General features: G+C 36.9%; 1 protein-coding gene across 2 annotated transcripts in view; it reads right to left on the bottom strand.

Moving 5' to 3' along the window:
- FBXL5 (F-box and leucine rich repeat protein 5) overlaps window positions 1-19,055 on the bottom strand; it is a 51,842-nt gene that overhangs the window by 8,984 nt on the left and 23,803 nt on the right. Inside the window, exon 10 of one of the 2 annotated variants that reach the window (XM_082461991.1) lies at window positions 1,264-1,386. The exons of the other annotated variant lie outside the window; for it this stretch is intronic. Coding sequence (XP_082318117.1) covers window positions 1,264-1,386 — 123 coding nt within the window. The remainder of the gene's footprint in view (window positions 1-1,263; window positions 1,387-19,055) is intronic. 2 annotated transcript variants of the gene reach the window in all.

Below are 19,055 nucleotides of genomic sequence, written 5' to 3'. Positions count from 1 at the left end.
TAAAATGAGAAATTGACTGAAATGACAATGGCAGAGCTGAAAAATATCAAGAGCAAAACTGAGAACATCAATTTTCTGTATAGAACAGCAAAAACTGGGAAAACTAGAGACAGTCTATCTTGACAGCACTATCCAAAAACTAATAATACAATAAATTTAGTAAAAAAACAAATAGCATGATTATGCAGATACCTGGAAATTAGGAAGTAAAGGTAAGTAAAATTATGTAAACTACTGAGATTAGAATAAACTATGGAAATATTTATATATTCAGTGAGAGGCACTGATGGACAAAGATTAGTACATACATTTTAATGTTTTGTCATTGCATGTTTAAAAGAAAAACCTGGTCTATCAAAAAGAGCTTATCAAGACCCCAATACATGTGAGAGATTTAAATGCATACTTCTCCTTATATTTTCACTGGAAAAGACTGACTTTTTCTTAAATCAGATTCCCTGATCCATTCCTACAGTTTAAATTAATAACAGTGGCAGGTCAGAACTTCAGTGGCTTGACTGGGTCACAGTAATTACAGATAGACATCTTTAAAGGAAGACTATTGTTTAAAGTTTATTGACTCTTTTTTTCCTATAAAGTTGAATAGCTCAGAACAAAAAATAAAACAGCTTCTAAAAAGTGGTCTAAAAGATCTCAGAAGGTATCTCAATGCAGAAACTGCTTCATGTTCTAAAACTTATAAATTTTCAGTACACTGAGGACAGACTGCATGGAATATAAAACTTCATATCACAAATACACTTGAGTAAACTGTATATGCATTCACTGGCCTCACTGAGTCTAGTGGGATATCAAACAAGACAAAAGTAAACAAGCAGTTATAATATCATATGATGAATGCTCTCCTGGGAACATATTTAAGGGCCTTGGTGGAGGGAGGGGGACGGGGGTCACAAAAGGTTTCCCTTAAAAAGTGACATTTAAACTGGAATGGAGGTAGAAACGAACAGAAGTTAGCCAATAAACGTTTGTTAGAGAGAGAGCAAATGCAAATGTTTGAAGACAGAGAAATACAGTACAGGCATACCTCAGAGATATTGCAGGCTGAGTTCCAGACCACCGCAATAAAGTGAATATCACAATAAAGCAAGCCACACACATTTTTTGGTTTTCTGGTGCATATAGTTATGTTTACATTATACTGTAGTCTATTAAGTATGCAATAGCAGTATGTCTAAAAAACTATATGCATACCTTAATTAAAAATACCTTATTTTATTGCTAATTGCTAAAAATACTTATTGTATCATCTGAGCCTTCAGCAGCAAGTCATAATCTTTTTGCTGGTGGAGGGTCTTGCCTCCATGTTGATGGCTGCTGACTGATCGAGGTGGTGGTTGAAGGCTGGGGTGGCTGTGGCAGTTTCTTAAAATAAGACAACAATGAAGTTTTTTTTGCTGCATTGACTGACTCTTCCTTCCATGAATGATTTCTCTGTAGCATTTTACCCTACTTCTTTCAAAATTGGAGTCAATTACTTTCAAACCCTGCCACTGCTTTAACAATTAAGTCTATGTAATATTCTAAATCTTTTGTTGCCACTTCAACAATCTTCACAGCATTTTCACCAGGAGTAGATTCCATCGGAAGAAACCACCTTCTTTGTTCATCCATAAGAAACAGCTCCTTATCCATTAAAGTTTTATCACAGATATAATTCAGTCACATTTTCATACTCTACTTTTAATTCTAGTTCTCTTGCTATTTCTAATCTGCAGTTACTTCCTCCAGTGAAGTCTTGAACCCCTCAAAGTCATTCATGAGGGTTGTAATCAATTTATTCTAAAATCCTGTTAATGTTGATATTTTGATATGTTCCCAAGAATCACAAACGTTCTTCATCGCATCTAGAATGGTGAATCCTTTCAAGGTTTTCAATTTACTTTGCCCAGCTGCCTCAGAGGAATCACTACCTAAGGCAGCTACATAGCCTTACAAAATGTATTTCTTAAATAGTAAGACTTGAAAGTTGAAATGCCTCCTGGATCAACGGGCTGCAGAATGGATGTTGCGTTAGCAGGCATGCAAACAACATTAATCTCAGGGACTTCCCTGGTGGCGCAGTGGTTAAAAATCACCTGCCAATGCAGGGGACACGGGTTCGATCCCTGGTCCGGGAAGATCCCACATGTCATGGAGCAAGTAAGCCCGTGCACCACAACTACTGAGCCTGCGCTCTAGAGCCCACAAGCCACAACTACTGAGCCCATGTGCCCCGACTACTGAAGCCCACATGCCTAGTGTCTGTGCTCTGTGACAAGTGAAGCCACTGCAACGAGAAGCCCACACGCTGAAACAAAGAGTAGCCCCCGCTCGCCACAACTACAGAAAGCCCGTGCACAGCAACGAAGACCCAACGCAGCGAAAAATAAATAAATAAATAAATTTATAAAACAAACAACAACAAAAAACATTAATCTCATGGTACATCTCCATCAGAGCTCTTGGGTGACCAGGTACATTACCTCTGAGCAGTATTTTGAAAGGAACCTTTTTTTTCCTAAGCAGTAGGTCTCAACAGTGGGCTTAAAAATTCAGTAAATCATGTTGTAAACAGATGTGTTGTCATCCAGGCTTTGTGGTTTCACTTACAGAGCACAAGCAGAGTAGATTTAGCATCATTCTTAAGGGCCCTAGGATTTTCAGAATGGTAAATAAGCACTGGCTTCAACAAAGTCACCAGCTGCATTAACCCCTAACAAAAGAGTCAGCCTGTCCTTTGAAGCCAGGCACTGACTTCTCCTCTGTACTCACCTTGCACTTTTATGTTATGGCTGCTTTCCTTAAATCTCATGAACCAACCTCTGCTCGCTTCCAACTTTTCTTCTGCAGCTTCCTCACCTCAGCCTTCACAGAACTGAAGAGAGTTAGGGTCTTGCTGTGAATTAGGCTTTGGCTTAAAAGAATACTGTGGCTAGTTTGATCTTCTATCCAGACCACTAAAACTTTCTCTGTATCAGCAAAAAGGCTGTTTCGCGTTCTTATCATTCATGTGTTCAATGGAGTAGCACTTTTAATTTCCTTCAAGAACTTCTCCTTTGCTTTTACAACCTGGCTGTCTGGTGCAAAAGACCTAGCTTTCAGCCTATCTTGCTTGGCTTTTGACGTGCCTTCCTCACTAAGCTTAATCATTTCTAGATTTTGATTTAAAGTGAGAGATGTGTGACCCATTTTACTTGAATACTTAAGAGGCCACTGTAGGGTTATTAATCGGCCTAATTTCAATACTGTTGTGTCTCAGGAAATAGGGTGGCAGGAGAAGATGGAGAGAGATGGGGGAATAGCCAGTTGAAGCAGTCAGAACACGGACAGTATTGTCGATTAAGTTTGCCATCTTATATGGTTTGTGGCACTCCAAAACAATTAACAGTAGTATCATCAGAGATCACTGATCACAGATCACCATAACAAATATAATAATAATAGAAGTTTGAAATACTGAAGAATTAAAGTGTGACACAAAGACATGAAGCGAACAAATACCGTTAGAAAAATGGCACTGATAGACCCGCTCAATACAAGGTTGCCACAAACCTTCAATTTGTATAAAATGCAATTATCTGCAAAGCACAATAAAGCAAAGTACAATGAAACAAGGTATGCCTGTATGTTGGAGGAAACGAAAATAACTGAGTATGGTTAGAGAAAGGATGGTTTTGTGTGTTATGTTTACCTACTTGCTGTCTTTTTTTTGGCAGAGGTGAAGATGTGAGGAAGTAAAAGAGATTTAAAAAAGGTAACAAGATATAAACTACAGAGGCAAGCAAGGGCCAAGAATCTGAACTTTAACCAAAGGGCAATAAGACTCACTGAAACGCTTAAAGGAGTAATAACAAGTAATAAGAAATGCATTCTAGAAAGATCACTCTAGTCTACTTTTTATCACCATTACCCAAGTATGTCAGGCACAGGCCTACAGAGTAAAATGCAAAATACATTCTCTGCCCTCAAACAAAGAAAGAAACATTTAAACAAAGTATTAATAATGCATGCAATAAGAAAAAAAGTTTTAGAAATATATACAAGTTATAGAAATAATACAGACCAGGGAGTGATTCAAAGTAGTAATCTTTAAAAGACTAGAACAAAATCCAGAATTCAACAATGTATAATTCACATTACCTGGTATCCAATCAAAAACTACTAAACACTCAAAGAATCAGAAAAAAAAAAATCACTAGAAACAGACCAATAAATGATAAAGATGATGAAATTAGTAGATAATGACTTTAAAACAGATTTTATATTTTAAATATGCTCAAGGATTTAAAAGAAAATACGAACATACTGAAACAAAAAACATGTCTATATATTAGTATTTTTGTATGTTTTAATATATTTACATACATTATTGATGTGCTTATATGTGTGTGTATATGTATATATCAGGGAGGATCACGAGTGTACCAAATGAAACTTCTAGAGGTGAAAAATACAATATCTGAAATAAAAAATACACTGAAAGAGATTAGCAGTGATTAGACATTGCAAAAATTAGTGGACTTGAAGAACAACCAGATTAACCAAAATGAAGCACCAGGAGAAAAAAGAACAAAAACAGTAAGGAAAAAAAAAGCCCTGGTGTTATGGGTTGAATTGTGTCCCCTCCCTCCCCCATCAAAAAAAGATATGTTGAAGTCTTAACCCTCAGTATCATAAATGTGACTTTAGTTGGAAATACGGTCTTTGCAGATTTAATTAAGTTAAGATCAGGTCATTAGGGTGGGACTTGATCCAATATGACTGATGTCCTCATAAGAAGAGGGATATTTAGACACACACATACACACACACACACACACGGATAATGCCACGTGAAGACGCATAGATATACAGACACAAAAAGGAGATGGCCATATGAAGACTGAGGCAGAGACTGGGGTTATAGTGCCACAAGCCAAGCAACACCTGGGTCTATGAGAGGTTTTAAGAGTTAAGAAAGGATGCTCCCTTAAAGGTTTCAGAGGGAACATGGTTTGGCCAACACCTTGATTATAGAACTCTAATCTCCAGAACCTAAGAGAATAAATTTCTATCATTCTAATTACTTAGCTTGTGGTACTTTGTCATGACAGCCCAGGGAACTATTACACTAAAGTGACATATAGTACAGTATCAAGAAGTCTGACATACATGGAAGTCCCAGCAAGAAGCAGGGGTAAGAGAATAGGGAGGAGAGAAAAAGTATTTGAGGAAATAATGGCTGAATTTTGTTTTTCAATTTTATGAAAGCTAGGAATAACATATCCAAGAATCTCAATAAACCCCGAGCAAGATAACAGTGAAGATAACCACACCAAGGCATACCATATGCAAACTGCATTAAAAACAGAAATAAAATTTTAAAGCAGCTAAAGAAAAAACACACATAATATGTGGAAGAACAAAGATAAAAATTTAATACAATTCTCATAAATGATGCAAGCTGAAAGACAATGTAACATCTTAAAAGTGCTAAAACAAAACTACCAACTTAGAATTCTATACACAGTGAAAATGTTTCTAAAATAAAGGTGAAATAAAGAGTTTTTCAGACAAGAGCTGAGAGTTTACTGACAAAAGACTTATAGTACAAAAAACTACAGAGAACTCTGCAAGCAAAAGAAAAACAATACCAAATGGAAACATGAAACTGTACAAAAGAATGAAGAATGTCAAAAAAGGTGAAATAAGATTTCTTTGTTAATTTTTTCTAAAAGACAATTGTTTGGGACTTCCCTGGTAGTCCAGTGGTTAAGACCTCACCTTCTAATGCAGGGGGTGTGGGTTCGATCCCTGGTCAGGGAATTAAGATCCCACATGCCTCGTGGCCAAAAAAAAAAAAAAAAGACAATTGTTTAAAGAAAAAATATTAACAATGTATTATGGGGTTTAAAACATATATAGAAATAAAATATATAACAAAAACAGCACAAAGAATGGGGAGGGGAACAGGCGATTACTGTTTTAAGATTCTTACATTCTATGTGAAGTGGTATAATACTGTTTGAAGGTAGAAAGCAATTAGTTAAAAATGCATACACAAAAGCATAAAACAGTAATTATAAATCTACCTTAAAAGGGACACAATGTATAAAGGTGTAACCTGTACCAATAACAATATAAAGGAGATGAGACAGAGATGTCAAGAGTAGAGTATTTGTACATGATTGAAACTAAGCTGGTTGTCAAACTAGGTTGTTTTAAGTTCAAGATGTTAATTGTATCCCTAAAGTAACAACTAAAAAAATAACTTTAAAAAACAAAGAAAATGGAGAAAAAGGGAATCAAATGGTATATTACAACAAAACAAAACATAAAAAGAGGAAGTCACTGAGAAAATGAGGAACAAAAGCATGTAAAACATAAGGAAAAGAAATAGATAAATGGTATAAGTAAAGTCTCCTTTATCAGTAATTACTTTAAAAATGAATCCATCAAATTCTCCTTCTGAAAGGCAGAGATTAACAGACTATATTAAAAATTTTTAAACTTCAGAATTTTAAAAACATGATCCATCTACATACTCTTTATTAGAGCCTCACTTTAGATGCAAAAACGCAAAGTAGTTAAAAGTAAAAGCATGGGAAAAGATACTCCAAGCAAAAAGTAACCAAAAGGGGGGAGTTCCCTGGCAGTCAAGTGGTTAAGACTCCATGCTTCCACTGCAGGGGACACGGGTTCAATCCCTAGTCAAGGAACTAAGATTCTGCATGCCACACAGTGAGGCCAAAATAACAAGGTAACAAAAACAGAACAAGAGTGGCTATAACAACTGCAAAACAAAAACGACTTTAAATTTTTAAAACTTTACAAAAGGCAAAGGGTATTAGGATATTATATACTGGTAAAAGGTACACTCCACAAAGATTAAAAAGAACTGAGAACATATACACACTTAACAACAGAGCCCCAAAATATATGATACAAAATTGATAGAACTAAAGGGAAAAATAAAAAGTCCTACAAAAATAGTCAGAAATACAATACCCCAATTTCAATAATGGATAGAACAAGTGGACAGAAGATCAAGAGGGAAATAGAGAACTTGAACTACACTATTAACAGATTAGTCCTACCAAACATATAGAGAACATTCCGGTTAAAAACAGCAGAATACACATTCTTCTCAAGTGCACATGGAATACTCAGACCATGTTTGGCCACAAAAAAAGGCTTAATAAATTTTAAAAGGTTGAACTCATAGAAGGTATAACTTTGTTTCTTTGAAAAGATCATTAAAAATTGACATTTAGTTAGTATAACTAAGAAAAAAAGAGGACTCAAATTACCAATGTAAGAAATTAACATTAGGGGACTTCCCTGGTGGCACAGTGATTAAGAATCCACCTGCCAATGCAGGGGACACGGGTTCGAGCCCTGGTCCAGGAAGATTCCATATGCCATGGAGCAACTAGGCCCGTGCGCCATGACTACTGAGCCTGCACTCTAAAGCCCGCGAGCCACAACTACTGAAGCCCGCACGCCTACAGCCCATGCTCCGCAACAAGAGAAGCCACTGCAATGAGAAGCCTGCGCATTGCAACAAAGAGTAGTCCCTGCTACACTTCTCTACTCTAGAGAAAGCCCATGCGCAGCAACGAAGACCCAACACAGCCAAAAATAAATAAATAAATATAAGAAATTAAAGTTAGGACATTACTACCGATCTTACAGAAATAGAAAGGATTATAAAATAGTACCATGAACAACTGTATGTCAACAAATTGTAAAACCTAGATGAAGTGGACAACTCCCCTAGAAACACAAAAAGTAACAAAACTGACTCAAGGGAAAAAAAAAAAAAAAAAAGAAAATCAGAATAGACCTACAACAAGTAAGGAGACTAAATTAGTAATCAAAGCTTCCCAACTAAGGAATCAAAATCAGATGCCTCACTGGTGAATTCCACTAAACATTTAGGGGAGAATTAACAATCCTTCTCAAACTCTTAAAAAACACTGAAGAGGAGGAAGACTTCCTACTCATTCTATGAGGCCAGTATTATTACCCTGATACCAAAGCTAGACAAAGGCACAAGAAAAGAAAACTACAGGCCAAATGTCCCTTACAAATATAGACGCAAAAATCCACAACAAACACGAGCAAACTGAATACAGGAGCATATTAAACAGATTACACACCATGACCAAGCGAGTTTTATCCCAGGGATGCAAGGGTGGTTCTCAATCAATTTAACATACCACACTAACAGAATGAAGGAGAAAAACATACATGATCATCTCAACTGATGCAGAAAGAGCATGTAACAAAATCAAATACACTTTTATGATAAAAATACTCAGTAAACTAGGACTAGAAGAGAACTTCCTCAACATAATAAAAGCCATATATGGAAAACACACAGCTAACACAGTCAATGATGAAAGACTGAAAGCTCTTCCCCTAAAGTTAGAAACAAGATAAGGATGCCCACTATGGATGCTTCCATTTAATACAGTACTGGAAATTCTAGCCAAACCAATCAGACCAGAAAAAAAAATTATTTTAAGGCATCTAAGTTGGAAAGGGAGAAGTAAAATAATCTGTTTGTAGATGACATGATCTTATACGTAGAAAACTCTAAAGAATTCACACCATAAAAAACTGTCTTAAGAGCTAAAAAACAAATGTGGAAGAGTAGCAGGATACAAAATCCACATTCAAAGATCAGTTAGGGGCTTCCCTGGTGGTGCAGTGGTTAAGAATCTGCCTGTCAAAGCAGGGGACACGGGTTCAAGCCCTGGTCTGGGAAGATCCCACATGCTGCAGAGCAACTAAGCCTGTGCGCCGCAACTACTGAAGCCCATGCTCCGCAACAAGAAATGCCACTACAATGAGAAGCCCACGCAATGCAACAAAGAGTAGCCTCTGCTCTCCACAACTAGACAAAGCCCACGTGCAGCAATGAAGACCCAACACAGCCAAAAATACATAAATTAATTTTTTAAAAATCAGTTATATTTCTATATGCTAGCAATGAACAATCTGAAAAAGAAATTAAGAAAATTCCATTTAAAATAGCATCAAAAAGATTGAAATACTTAAGTATTAACAAGGCAAAAGACTTGTACACTGAAAACTGCAAAACACTGCTATAGAAATTAAAGAAAAAATGACAACAAGGACTCAAATACTTGTATACCAATATTCACAGCAGCATTATTCACAACAGCTAAAAGGGAGAGAAATCCCAGTGCCCATCAATGATGATATCAATGACAAATGGATAAACAAAATGTGGTATATAAATACAGAATATTATTCAGCTATTATAAGGAATGAAGTTCTGATATATTCTACAACATGAATGAACCTTGAATACATTATGCTAAGTGAAATAAGCCAGACACAGAGAACAAGTATTGTATGTTTCCAATTACATGATGTATCTATGTTGTATAAATGATGCAAATACATAGAGACAGAAAGTAAAACAGTAGGGAGCCTGGGACAGTTGGAAAAGTAAGGAGTTATTGCTTGATAGTTACACTTTCTGTTGTAAGTGCTGAAAAAGTTTTGGAAATGTTTGAATGTTACACAACATTGTGAACTCAGAGTGCCACTGAGTTGTACACTTAAAAATCATTAAAATGGGAGGATTGGTTCAAGATGGTGGAGTAGAAGGACGTGCTCTCCCTCCCCCTTGCGAGAGCACCGGAATCACAACTAACTGCTGAAAATCATCGACAGGAAGACACTGGAACTCACCAAAAAAGATACCCCACATCCAAAGACAAAGGGGAAGCCACAATGAGACGGTAGGAGGGGTGCAATCACAATAAAATCAAATCCCATAACTGCTGGGTGGGTGACTCACAAACTGGAGAACACTTATACCACAGAAGTCCACTCACTGGAGTGAAGGTTCTGAGCCCCACGTCAGGCTTCCCAACCTCGGGGTCCAGCAACAGGAGGAGGAATTCCCAGAGAACCAGACTTTGAAGGCTAGCGGGATTTGATTGCAGGACTTCAACAGCACAGGGGGAAAGAGACTCCACTCTTGGAGGGCACACACAAAATAGTGTGCGTATCGGGACCCAGGGGAAGGAGCAGTGACCCCATAGGAGACTGAACTAGACCTACCTGCTAGTGTTGGAGGGTCTCCTGCAGAGGCGGGGGGTGGCTGTGTCTCATCGTGAGGACAAGGACACTGGCAGCAGAAGTTCTGGGAAGTACTCCTTGGCATGAGCCCTCCCAGAGTCCACCTTCAGACCCACCAAAGAGCCCGGGTAGGCTCCACTGTTGGGTCGCCTCAGGCCAAACAACCAACAGGGAGGGAACCCAGCCCCACCCATCAGGAAACAACCGGATTAAAGTTTTACGGAGCTCTGCCCACCACATCAACAGCCAGCTCTACCCACCACCAGTCCCTCCCATCAGAGAACTGGCAAAACCCTCTAAGATACCCTCATCCACCAGAGGGCAGACAGCAGAAGCAAGAAGAACTACAAACCTGCAGCCTGTGGAACAAAAACCACATTCACAGAAAGACAGACAAGATGAAAGGGCAGAGGGCTATGTAACAGACGAAGAAACAAGATAAAACTCCAGAAAAACAACTAAATGAAATGTACATAGGTAACCTTCCGGAAAAAGAATTCAGAATAATGATAGTCAAGATGATCCAGGACCTCAGAAAAAGAATGGAGGCAAAGATCGAGAGGATGCAAGAAATGTTTAACAAAGACCTAGAAAAATTAAAAAACAAACAAACAGAGATGAACAATACAATAACTGAAAAGAAAAATAAACTAGAAGGAAGCAATACCAGAATAACTGAGGCAGAAGAACTGATAAGTGACCTGGAAGACAGAATGGTGGAATTCACTGCCACGGAACAGACTAAAGAAAAGGAATGAAAAGAAATGAAGACAGCCTAAGAGACCACTGGGACAACATTAAACGCAAAAACATTCACATTATAGGGGTCCCAGAAGGAGAAGAGAGAGAGAAAGGACCCGAAAAAATATTTGAAGAGATTACAGTAGAAAACTTCCCTAACATGGGGAAGGAACTAGCCACCCAAGTCCAGGAAGCACAGAGACTCCCAGGCAGGATAAACCCAAGGAGAAACACAACGAAACACATAGTAAACAAATTGGCAAAAATTAAAGACAAAGAAACATTACTGAAAGCAGCAAGGGAAAAACTAAAAATAACATACAATGGAACTCCCATAAGGTTAACAGCTGATTTCTCAGCAGAAACTCTACATTCCAGAAGGAAGTGGCATGACATATTTAAAGTGATGAAAGGGAAGAACCTACAACCAAGATTACTCTACCCAGCAAGAATCTCATCCAGATTCGATGGAGAAATCAGAACTTTCACAGACAAGCAAAAGCTAAGAGAATTCAGCACCACCAAACCAGCTCTACAACAAATGCTAAAGGAACTTCTGTAAGTGGGAAACACAAGAGAAGAAAGGGACCTACAAAAACAAACCCAAAACAATTAAGAAAGTGGTAGTAGGAACATACATATCGAACATACATATAATTACCTTAAACGTGAATGGATTAAATGCTGCAACCAAAAGTCACAGGCTTGCTGAATGGATACAAAAACAATACCCATATATATGCTGTCTACAAGAGACCCACTTTAGACCTAGGGACACATACAGACTGAAAGTGAGGGGTTGGAAAAAGATATTCCATGAAAATGGAAATCAAAAGAAAGCCGGAGTAGCAATACTCATATCAGATAAAATAGACTTTAAAATAAAGAATGTTACAAGAAACAAGGAAGGACACTACATAATGATCAAGGGATCAATCCAAGAAGAAGATATACCAATTATAAATATATATGCACCCAACATAGGAGCACCAAAATACATAAGGCAAAGTTAACAGCTATAAAAGAAGAAATCAACAGTAACACAATAATAGTGAGGGACTTTAACACCTCACTTACACCAATGGACACATCACCCAGACGGAAAATTAATAAGGAAACACAACCTTTAAATGACACAATAGACCAGATAGATTTAATTGATATTTGTATGACATTCCATCTGAAAAGAGCAGATTACACTTTCTTCTCAAGTGCACATGGAACATTCTACAGGATAGATCACATCATGGGTCACAAATCAAGCCTCAGTAAAGTTAAGAAAACTGAAATCATATCAAGCATCTTTTCTGACCACAACAGTATGAGATTAGAAATCATTACAGGGAAAAAAACGTAAAAAACACAAAACACATGGAGGCTAAACAATACATTATTTAAATAACCAAGAAATCACTGAAGAAATGAAAGAGGAAATCAAAAAATGCCTAGAGACAAATTACAATGAAAACATGATGATCCAAAACCTATGGGATGCAGCAAAAGCAGTTCTAAGAGGGAAGTTTATAGCAATACAAGCCTACCGCAAGAAACAAGGAAAATCTCAAATAAACAATCTAACCTTACACCTAAAGGAACTAGAGAAAGAAGAACAAACAAAACCCAAAGTTAGTAGAAGGAAAGAAATCACAGACATCAGAGCAGAAATAAATGAAATAGAAACAAAGAAAACAATAGCAAAGATCAATAAAACTAATAGCTGGTTCTTTGAGAAGATAAACAATATTGATAAACCATTAGCCAGACTCATCAAGAAAAAGAGGGAGAGGACACAAATCAATAAAGTTAGAAATGAAAAAGGAAAAGTTACAACAGACACCACAGAAATACAAAGCATCCTAAGAGACTACTACAAGCAACTCTATGCCAATAAAATGGACAACCTGTAAGAAATGGACAAATTCTTAGGAAGGTATAACCTTCCAAGACTGAACCAGGAAGAAATAGAAAATGTGAACAGACCAATCACAAGTAATGAAATTGAAACTGTGATTAAAAATCTTCCAACAAACAAAAGTCCAGGACCAGATGGCTTCACAAGTGAATTCTATCAAACATGTAGAGAAGAGCTAACACCCATCCTTCTCAAACTCTTCCAAAAAATTGCAAAGGAAGGAACACTCCCAAACTCATTCTACGAGGCCATCATCACCCTGATATCAAAACCAGACAAAGATACAACAAAAAAAGAAAATTACAGAAAAAGATCACTGATGACTATAAATGCAAAAATCCTCAACAAAATACTAGCAAACAGAATCCAACAACACATTAAAAGGATCATACACCATGATCAAGTGGGATTTATCCCAGGGATGCAAGGATTCTTCAATATACTCAAGTCAATCCATGTGACACACCATATTAACAAATTGAAGAAGAAAAAGCATACGATCATCTCAATAGATGCAGAAAAAGTTTCTGACAAAATTCAACACCCATTTATGATAAAAATTCTCCAGAAAGTTGGCATAGAGGGAACTTACCTCAACATAATAAAGGCCATATACGACAAACCCATAGCAAACATTGTTCTCAATGGTGAAAAATTGAAAGCACTTCCTCTAAGATCAGGAACAAGACCAGGATGTCCACTCTCACCAGTATTAGTCAACATAACTTTGGAAGTCCTAGCCACGGCAATCAGAGAAGAAAAATAAATAAAAGGAATACAAATTGGAAAACAAGAAGTAAAACTGTCACTGTTTGCAGATGACACGATACTATACATAGAGAATCCTAAAGACGCCACCAGAAAACTACTAGAGCTAATCAAGGAATATGGTAAAGTTGCAGGATACAAAATTAATGCACAGGAATCTCTTGCATTCCTATACACTAATGATGAAAAGAGAAAGAGAAATTAAGGCAACACTCCCATTTACCACTGCAACAAAAAGAATAAAATACCTAGGAATAAACCTACCTAGGGAGACAAAAGACCTGTATGCAGAAAACTATAAGACACTGATGAAAGAAATTAAAGATCATACCAACAGATGGAGAGATATACCATGTTCTTGGATTGGAAGAATCAATATTGTGAAAATGACTATACTACCCAAAGCAATCTACAGATTCAACGCAATCCCTATCAAATTACCAATGGCATTTTTTATGGAACTACAACAAAAAATTTTTAAATCTGTATGGAGACACAAAAGACCCTGAATAGCCAAAGCAGTCTTGAGGGAAAAAAACGGAGCTAGAGGAATCAGACTCCCTGACTTAAGACTATACTACAAAGCTACAGTAATCAAGACAATATGGTACTGGCACAAAACCAGAAATACAGATCAATGGAACAGGATAGAAAGCCCAGAGATAAACCCACGCACCTATGGTCAACTAATCTATGACAAAGGTGGCAAGAATATACAATGGAGAAAAGACAAGTCTCTTCAATAAGTGGTGCTGGGAAAACTGGACAGCTACATGTAAAAGTATGAAATTAGAACACTCCCTAAAAACATGCACAAAAATAAACTCAAAATGGATTAAAGACCAAAATCTAAGACCAGACACTATAAAACTCTTAGGGGAAAACATAGGAAGAACACACTTTGACATAAATCACAGCAAGATCTTTTTTGATCCACCTCCTAGAGTAGAAATAAAAACAAAAATAAACAAATGGGATCTAATGAAACTTAAAAGCTTTTGCAAAGCAAACTACAAACAAGACGAAAAGGCAACCCTCAGAATGGGAGAAAATATTGGCAAATTAATCAACGGACAAAGGATTAATCTCCAAAATATATAAACAGCTCATGCAGCTCAATATTAAAAAAACTAACAACCCAATCAGAAAATGGGCAGAAGACCTAAACAGACCTTTCTCCAAAGAAGACATACAGATGGCTAAGAAGCACATGAAAAGCTGCTCAACACCACTAATTATTAGAGAAACGCAAATCTAAACTACAATGAGGTATCACCTCACACCAGTTAGAATGGGCATCATCAGAAAATCTACAAACAACAAATGCTGGAGAGGGTGTGGAGAAAAGGGAACCCTCTTGCACTGTTGGTGGGAATGTAAATTGATACAGCCACTATGGAGAACAGTATGGAGGTTCCTTAAAAAACTAAAAATAGAAGTACCATACGACCCAGCAATCCCACTACTGGGTGTATACCCAGAGAAAACCATAATTCAGAAAGAGTCATGTACCACAGTGTTCATTGCAGTACTATTTACAATAGCCAGGACATGGAAGCAACCTAAATGCCCATCGACAGATGAATGGATAAAGAAAATGTGGTATATATATACAACGGAATATTACTCAGCCATAAAAAGGAATGAAATTGAGTCATTTGTAGAGACGTGGATGGATCTAGAGACTGTCATACAGAGTGAAGTAAGTCAGAAAGAGAAAAACAAATATCATACATTAATGCATATATGTGGAACCTAGAAAAATGGTACAGATGAACCAGTTTGCAGGGCAGAAATAGAGACACACATGTAGAGAACAAACATGGACACCAAGGGGGGAAAGTGGCAGGGGTGGGGTGGTGGTGGGATGAACTGGGAGATTAGGATTGACACATATACACTAATACATATAAAATGGATAACTAATACGAACCTGCTGTTTAGAAAAATAAAATTTTTTTAAAAATCGTTAATATGGTAACCTTTATTATTGTTTGTATATTTTACCACAATTTTATTTACAAGGTACATACAAACCCTAAAGCAAACACTAAATAAATGATATACCAATCAAGAGTAGAGATAAAACAGATACTAAAAAGTACTGGGTTGGCCAAAGAGTTTGTTCGTTTTTTCCGTAAGATGGCTTTAGTAGGGCTTAGTTGTATTTAAGTTCATTTGAAACAATTTTGTTAGATTGTCTTGTGACAGCTGTCATATCAGCATGCATTTTAAAAAAACTTATCAAAATTAGTGAATTTTTGTGTAGCCACTTTCAAATTGAAGATGGAAGAAAAAGCAACATTTTCAACATATTATGCTTTCTTATTTCAAGAAAGTGAAAACGCAACTGAAACACGAAAAGAAGATTGTGCAGTGTATGGAGATGGTGCTGTGACTGATCGAAAGTGTAAGTGGTTTGCGAAGTTTCGTGCTGCAATTTCTTGCTGGATGATGCTCCACAGTCAGGTAGACCAGTTGAGGTTGACAGTGATCAAATGAAGACGTTCACTGAGAACAATCAACGTTATACCATGCAGGAGATAGCCAACATACTCAAAATATCCAAATCAAGTATTGAAAATCATTTGCACCAGCTTGGTTATGTTAATCGCTTTGATGTTTGGGTTCCACATAAGTGAAAAAAACCTTCTTGACTGTATTTCCGCATGCAATTCTCTACTGAAACGTAACAAAAACGTTCCATTTTTGAAACAAATTGTGAGAGGCAATGAAAAGTGGATACTGTACAATAATGTGGAACGGAAGAGATCGTGGGGCAAGCAAAATGAACTGCCACCAACCACAACAAAGGACGGTCTTCACCCAAAAGTGATGTGTATATGGTGGGACTGGAACAGAGTCCTCTACCATGAGCTCCTTCCAGAAACCAAAAGATTAATTCTAACAAGTACTGCTTCAAATTAAACCAACTGAAAGCAGCACTCGACGAAAAGCGTCCGGAATTAGTCAACAGAAAACGCATAATCTTCCATCAGGGTAACGCAAGACCGCATGTTTCTTTGATGACCAAGCAAAAACTGTTACAGCTTGGCTGGGAAGTTCTGATTCATCTGCTGTATTCACCAGACACTGCACCTTCGGATTTCCATTTATTTCGTTCGGTCTTTACAAAATTCTCTCAGTGGAAAAAATTTCAATTCCCTGGAAGACTGTAAAAGGCACCTGGAACAGTTCTTTGCTCAAAAAGATAAAAAGTTTTGGGAAGATGGAATTATGAAGTTGCCTCAAAAATGTCAGGTAGTGGAACAAAACAGTGAATATGTTGTTCCGTAACGTTCTTGGTGAAAATGAAAAATGTATTTTATTTTTATTTAAAAACCAAAGGAAATTTTTGGCCAACCCATACTTAATAAATCCAAAACAACTCAGGAAAAGACAAAACAAGAATAAAGAAAAGAGAAACAGGGGGAAAACAGTAAGATGGTAGGCATAAATTTAACCATATCAGTAATTACATTAAATGCATATTGTGAAACCGAAAGATTAAATGACAGACTGTTTGACTGCAAGACCCAACTATACATGCTATCTGCAAAAGACTCAAGAGCAGTTGCCTTGGATTCAAGGAGAAAAGGAATAGTTTGTACCGAAACAATAATGGCAATGTGAGGGGGCCAAAGAAGGCTTAAAATTTAAACAGGCTACTTCTACTCAATGACAGCCAAAATTTATTTTATTTCATTCCTATGAAAACCAGATAATGCTGCATGAAGACTACACACTATACTATATGTTCCCTACGGCTTCAATCTAGTTTAAAACTTTGATTTTCAACCTACATTTTTACAGTGAATGCTCTTTTAACAAGCCCCATAACCAACTTGCCAAAATTCATGCTACCCATCCCTGAATAAAACATAATGACTATTACAGAAGGATACACAGAATACTCCCAACTAGCAACTCTGTTCCCCCAAGTTGAGGTGAATGCTTGCACAAGTTGTATTTGTTCTCAAACCTGAACACCAGCTGAACTTATTAAGTTAACTGAAATACTTTTTAAACCAGCAGAATAAATGCAAAAAAGAAAGCTGTTTCTAAAAATCAAATTTGTAGTTTCTATTTCCTTAGCTTCTCTCCCAGGAAATGCACACAAAATTCACTCTCTAACTTCATCCCAATCTCTACTCAAAAAACTGCTTCTTTTCAAGGCCTTTCCTGTCCATCAAATGTGAAGGAGCATTCTCTGTATTCTCTATCCCATAAACATATTTCACTTTTCTTCAGAACATTCAGTCTGATATTACATCTTTGTTGTCTTATTTCTACCATTAGATTATAAACTCTATGAAAGCAGGAAATTTGTCTCATTTATTCTGAATCCCTAGCAGTTAGAAGAGGGCAAGTCACACAATAGATGCTCAATAAATATTTAAATGATTAAGAAAGACTCCTTCAAGATAATCTGATTAAAAGGAGTTACACTTTTAAAAATCTGAGCTGCACTCAGATTGAGCTTTTTTGACAAGCTACCAGTCCAAATAATATCAATTAAGATAGTTCCTGTGTTCCCCATTCCCCAAATGAATTCTTCCCTGAATTCAAACTCTGTCATAGCCTTATTTCCCACTATTCCCCAATACACATCCTTCTCTACAACCAAACGGGAATACTCCTCTGAACATCCCCACTGAGTTCAATTAAATCTGCTAAAGATCATACTTAAAAGACAAGAGGGGTAATAGGCTTTATGCTGGAGGAATTTTCATTGTTTAACATGCCTGACACTCCATTATTAAGGAGCCCTAGTAAAATTCAAGTCTATTACAAGGTAAAAGAGAAAACATAAAATCAATTTCTGAAGGCTCATGTCACAGATAATCAAACAATTATTAACGCTGAGAACAACCATAACAACAAAACACCCTAACAACAGTTAAACAGTGCTTTACTGTGGGCTCAAATGATCCCTACTGCTTGGAATGGTCTCTTCTCCCTCTGCCACCTATCAAAATCCTTCGTCTATCTTCAAGGTTCAATTAAGGGCCACCTCTTCATTACATTTTATTTTATCTTTTTTTTTTTAAAGATTTAAAATTTTTTTTTTGATGTGGACCATTTTTAAAGTCTTTATTGAATTTGTTACAATATTGCTACTGTTTTACATTTAGGTTTTTTTGGCTACGAGGCATGTGGGATCTTAGCTCCCCGACCAGAGATCGAACCCACACCCCCTGCATCAGAAGGCGAAGTCTTAACCACTGGACCACCAGGAAAGTCCCTCTTCATAACATTTTCTGATCATTTGCTGCAACTGGATGAGAAGTCTCTCTCTCTCTCCTTTGATCCCCATAGAATCTTTAATTCAACATCCCTTAAAGGAGGTACACAACTAATACACAGAATATAGTATACATATTTTCTTCTCTGTTACAAGTCCTAGAGGGTAAAAACTGTATCTTATTCATCTTTACATCCACTAAAGCACCTTAGAAAATGTGTTGCATGTATTTATTATGTTGTAAGTATTTATTAAACTTTTAAATTTATGGTCTTCCACATTACA

The sequence above is a fragment of the Balaenoptera physalus genome (assembly GCF_965194825.1).
Source record: "Balaenoptera physalus genome assembly, chromosome: 5".
In the NCBI taxonomy this organism is placed as follows: domain Eukaryota; kingdom Metazoa; phylum Chordata; class Mammalia; order Artiodactyla; family Balaenopteridae; genus Balaenoptera; species Balaenoptera physalus.
This window is presented reverse-complemented; position numbering and strand designations above follow the sequence as displayed.